The sequence below is a fragment of the Pundamilia nyererei genome, unplaced genomic scaffold (assembly GCF_000239375.1).
Source record: "Pundamilia nyererei isolate P.nyererei 1_Seehausen unplaced genomic scaffold, PunNye1.0 scaffold00029, whole genome shotgun sequence".
Classification (NCBI taxonomy): domain Eukaryota; kingdom Metazoa; phylum Chordata; class Actinopteri; order Cichliformes; family Cichlidae; genus Pundamilia; species Pundamilia nyererei.
Window position 1 is genome coordinate 1,804,408 of NW_005187430.1, and position 5,096 is coordinate 1,809,503.

The 5,096-nt window shown below is 41.6% G+C and overlaps 1 protein-coding gene across 4 annotated transcripts in view; it reads left to right on the forward strand.

Annotated features, from left to right (window-relative positions):
• Positions 1 to 4,888, forward strand: part of ppp2r5eb (protein phosphatase 2, regulatory subunit B', epsilon isoform b) — a 47,716-nt gene extending 42,828 nt beyond the window's left edge. For all 4 annotated transcript variants that reach the window (XM_005728586.2, XM_005728587.2, XM_005728585.2 and 1 more), the window contains 8 exons: positions 129 to 188; positions 1,820 to 1,928; positions 2,303 to 2,356; positions 2,589 to 2,639; positions 2,760 to 2,879; positions 3,052 to 3,179; positions 4,031 to 4,132; positions 4,458 to 4,888. In XM_005728586.2, coding sequence (XP_005728643.1) covers positions 129 to 188; positions 1,820 to 1,928; positions 2,303 to 2,356; positions 2,589 to 2,639; positions 2,760 to 2,879; positions 3,052 to 3,179; positions 4,031 to 4,132; positions 4,458 to 4,557 — 724 coding nt within the window. In that variant the 3' untranslated portion in view covers positions 4,558 to 4,888. The remainder of the gene's footprint in view (positions 1 to 128; positions 189 to 1,819; positions 1,929 to 2,302; positions 2,357 to 2,588; positions 2,640 to 2,759; positions 2,880 to 3,051; positions 3,180 to 4,030; positions 4,133 to 4,457) is intronic.
• The last annotated feature ends 208 nt before the right edge of the window (positions 4,889 to 5,096 follow it).

Here is a 5,096-nt window from a genome sequence, read left to right on the forward strand (position 1 = left end):
ATTATTTGTGTTAATTTACAAATTACCTGTTTTTTGCCATTCTTTGAGAGTTTTAGTGCTTGTGTCTTTTCATCGTGTGCCTTCTCTCATCTCCTCCTCGGTCTGCCTCCCTCTCTGTCTGTCTGCAGTTTTGTTTATGAGACGGAGCACTTCAACGGGGTGGCTGAGTTGCTGGAGATCCTGGGGAGGTATGTGGGGGGCCTCTGAGCCTCAGACACACATTTACATTCTGCTCTGTTATTGCTGATGCTTTTAGCCTGAGTGACTGAGACCTGAGAGCGACAGCAGAACTCAACTCAACTCTGCTATCTTGCTGTGGTTTTGTAGATGTAACAATGAGGATTTTTTTTTAACATCTTTAATTTAATCAGGCAAGCTGGAGTTCGTTTTTTTAAGATACCCAAGGAGGCTAAAGACATGGAACTAAAACGCTGAATGATTAGGTTCCATAAAAACAGGATTTTAACAGAGCAGAGTGAATTCCAGGAGCACGGTTTGACTTGGAGATGAGAAGTAAATGAATCCTCCTTTCAGCTTAAGTCTTTTTAAGCAGTGAAGCAAGATAGAAAGTACATTGACTTTGTGATTCGAGTTGTTTGAGGTCAGACAGAGAAAAGGGCTTTTTTCTGTAATACTTTATTTGTTAATAAAAATATTTTAATATCCAGAAACGTATCCAGATAACCTCCTTGGAACGTCTTCAGTGCTCTGGAACCTGCAGTGTTTTACACAGACATTACTTAACATTTGGGTGCCCACTCTGACCATTTTTAAAACATTTTGTAATCAGACTTTGAACTTAAATAAGAGGAAAGTTGGGAGAGGCAATCTCTAGCGTCAGCTCTTTTGAGTTTGCTTTTGTACCATTTTTCCACATCGTTCAGCCGCTTCTTCGGAGAAGATCTCATCCTGTGGTCACACTGATTGGACTGCAGCTAGCAACAGCAGTCTCTGTTCTCCTCTGGAGCTCCACTGTGAGCTGAGGGCCATTCTAACTAGAAACTGCAAAAAGTTGGAGAACTGGCTCATGTGACCTTTTGCCAAGGTTGTCGAGGTTGCATAACAACAAGGACTTCAGGGGTGCATTCACCACCTGCAGTCTGAGACAGTAGCTTTGGACTGCAATGAGACTCGTTCAAAATAGAGCCAATTGAAATAATTGCAAAGAACGTAAAAAATAAAAGTATTATTTAGTAGCTCAGTTAGGAATGCATGCTTGTGTGTTTGTGCCACAAACAGAGGGTTAACCCGCGGAAAACACTGATATGTATATGACGTTAAGGTCGGCAGATAACAAATTACACGATGTGTTTCATGGAACATGATCCGTAGTCCGACCTCTGACAGTCATACTTTGTTGTTGTTGACTATCAAAGCTTCAGCTGATTGTCAGGGAGAGCCTGGACGAGCGTGACAAACCAATCAACCAACATTAGATGAAGTCAAACCAACTCCAGAAGAAACACTCCAACTATGGGAATGAGACGGGCTTCTCCTTGGAGAGCTTGCTGGCACATACATTCAATAACATCTCTGACATTTGTCTGGCACACAGCATAGACACGGAGCACTGTCGCTTAAACAAACACGAATCTGATACAACACAATGTAAAACAAACAGGATTGTTGCGATTTTTGTGAGGATCATCAGGTCTGTGTTTCTTCCCCAGGCCACATCACCCGTATAAACAGTGTTCTTTTGGTCTGCAGCTCATTGATCTTCCACTTGCTTTCATAGGGTCACAATAAAGTTCTTTTATGTGTTCTTGTTTAATTTATATTCACATTTTACTCTTTGTCTCCTCCTTCTCTCTTCCAGTATAATCAATGGTTTTGCTCTGCCACTGAAAGCAGAGCATAAACAGTTTCTGGTCAAAGTGTTGATTCCCCTCCACACTGTCAGGAGTCTGTCCCTCTTCCATGCACAGGTAACAGTAGTGTGTATAGAGTATGTGGGTAAAAGCTAATATCTGCCACCTTTAGATTTGGTGGAATCCCAGACGTAGTTTATCCACAAACAGAACTTGGAACCTCAAAGTATCCTGTTTGCTTTTTAAGGTGTGCTTTCGTGCTATAGCTTATGTGTATGTTTGTGTGTTTTTATACACGGAAGGAATCTAAATGTGTAATAATATTATAGTTGACAGCAGCCGTGAAAATCAGCAGAAACACAGTGGTTTAAAAAGTAAAATCATTTGAAAGCTCTTTCACTGCTGTGTTTGTACGTCTGAGCTGCTCTTGTAAGCCTTGCTCGAGGCTTAATGTGATGCTAGTTTTAACCTCCGGATTCCTCTCCTCACAGTTGGCGTATTGCATTGTACAATTCCTAGAGAAAGACCCAACATTAACAGAACCAGTAAGTATCTATGCACAACTCCTCCTATCAGTCAACTTTGTGTGACATTCATTTTTCATTCCCCCTCCCAGTTTGTCATGAAAGTGTTTCACATCAACGACAGAGTCAGAAATGTAAAGAATGACATTACTGTTATTATTATTTCAACGCAAATACTTGTATTTAAGAAAAAAAAGGGGGGGTGGGGGTGGGAAAAGGAGCCAACTGTATGAACTGTGGCATCTTCTCTCAGGTCATCAGAGGCTTACTGAAGTTCTGGCCAAAAACCTGCAGTCAAAAAGAGGTGAGGCTCATTTGTTGCTAAATGCAAAAAAAACCCCAAAACAACAACAATAACAAAACTGTGTGTTTTAAACATCATCTTGTGTGTTGTTGATATTGTCCCTCTTCCACGGCACTGCAGGTGATGTTTCTAGGGGAGCTGGAGGAGATTCTGGACGTCATCGAACCCACACAGTTCGTCAAGATCCAGGAGCCGCTTTTCAAACAGATCTCCAGATGTGTCTCCAGCCCACATTTCCAGGTCAGCGATGACTCATTGTGACAATGCCTACGTTTCCTGTGGGGTGGGGGTGGCCTAATTTGTATCATGGGGGACATTTGTGCTTAAACAGTTATTGGTTATTAAAGAGTGACGAGTGGTTATTGGTGGCATGAAGACATGGCTCAGTTAGTGTGCGTCCGTCTCGTCCCAGGTTGCAGAGCGAGCTCTTTACTACTGGAACAACGAGTACATCATGAGTTTGATTGAGGAGAACTCCAGCGTCATCCTGCCCATCATGTTTGCCAGCCTCTACAGGATCTCCAAAGAGCACTGGAACCCGTGAGTAGCATGACTTCTGTGTAATAGATGAGGCTTAATGTTTTCACTTTCTACTGATGTTCATTAGGAAATGTATACTTCAAGACCTGAGTAGAGTCACACATACAACCCTCTGTACCCCAGCAGAATTGCATTACAATGGTCCACATTCTTGAGAAAAATCTGAATTCCGAACAGCTAAATATAGCTTAAAAAACTGATATCAATTGGGAATTAGTGTTAATTTGAAGATCACAAGTAGATTGTTGAAACTGCATATGATCATTTAAGTTACTAGTCACCTCAGGATTCCTCTCCTAAGGCAAAGTCAGGGCTCTAACACAGGAAAACATGCATGCACGTTCATTTATTCCTGATTTTCAGCAAATTAGACTTTAGCTGGCCAGTGGTGAAAATATAAATGACTGAAAAATACTTCATTATCGTGTACCTGTTTTTTGGTTGTTTTATTCCGAATTTATTGCCAAGTGTTGATATTATTCAGATACGTTTGTAGACACAACCAGTCATCGAAACATGCCAGCTGGCTGTGCCTGTTGTGGGGTGCATGGGGCACATATGGATCTTAAAGAGGGTTATACTCCAGTGCTAATAGGAACAGCATGTTCCTGTTTTTAAGAATAAATGTGGAATGTTTGGAAAAATCTACAAATGGGCTTGATTTTGATCTCAAATGGAAAAAAATGTTTGTTAGTTTGCGAATCAGTTGGGCACACATCGCTGAATGTCTCCATAATTTATCCAAAAATGAAGGCTGGAAGCTCTGTGTCTGCTACCACAGAAGTCTGAAGGAGCAATAAAAATGTGCCGCTGTAAGTTGTCTTACTCTGTCTGTGCTTTTCCCCTCTCAGGGCAATCGTGGCGCTGGTATACAACGTACTGAAGGCCTTCATGGAGATGAACAGTACCTTATTTGATGAACTCACAGCCACTTACAAGTCGGACCGCCAGCGGTAAGAAGCTGCTCACATCATCATCAGCAGCAGCAGCAGCAGCAGGGGTGATGGGGACTCATGAATAATGTGATAGTTTGTGATGCCTCCAGGGAGCTGCTTAACACATTACAGGAACACACACAGTGCTACTATCACCCCACTGTGTCAGTCTCAGGATCAATATTAGATGTTGGTTAAAGAAAAGCCACACTGATAAATACTTTGAGTTAGAGCACCAGACTTCCGTTTAGAGTGACTGATTCAATAAAAACATTTCTTTATTTTTTTCACTTGGAGCTAATGCTTTTTTTGTGCTTAATGCTCATGTGTTTTTGTGTTCCAGTGAGAAGAAGAAGGAGAAGGAACGGGAGGAGCTGTGGAAGAAGCTGGAGGACCTGGAGCTGAAGCGGGGCCTTAGGAGCGACGGAATCATCCCAACTTAACAAAGACAGCGCCGCGCTCCCCTCTGTCCCTCCCCTGTCCTACTGCTCCTCTCCTCCTCCTCTCCCCGTCCGACTCCCCGCTCCTCCTCTGCCCTGATCCCGACTCTCCTGCCCTCGACATTAGCCATGTCTGCCCAGAGCTCCTGATACAGGCTGTCGTCTCTGGATCGACACAGAGCGCTCGCTGGTTTCTTAATTTTCTTTCTTTCTTTTTTTTCTTATGCTTTTTTTTTTTCCTCCTGTGTTTGTGCGACTTACTTTACAGTAGATTCATTACGTCTGTTTTCATTATTTCAACAGCACTGTAAATAATTGTTTTTTTTTCTTTTTTTCTCCCTTAAACTGATATTATTGCAAATGGAAAAACAAAACAGTAATAATAATAATAAAAAAGGAAGAAAAAAATAGAAAATGAGAAAATCACTTGTGTGGGAGGGGAATTTAAACAAGAAAAAAAACTTTTTGGACTGTAGGACATGGAATGAACCCTTGGAAAATATAAAAAAAAAACACAAAAAAAGAGAGGTTAGATTGATTTT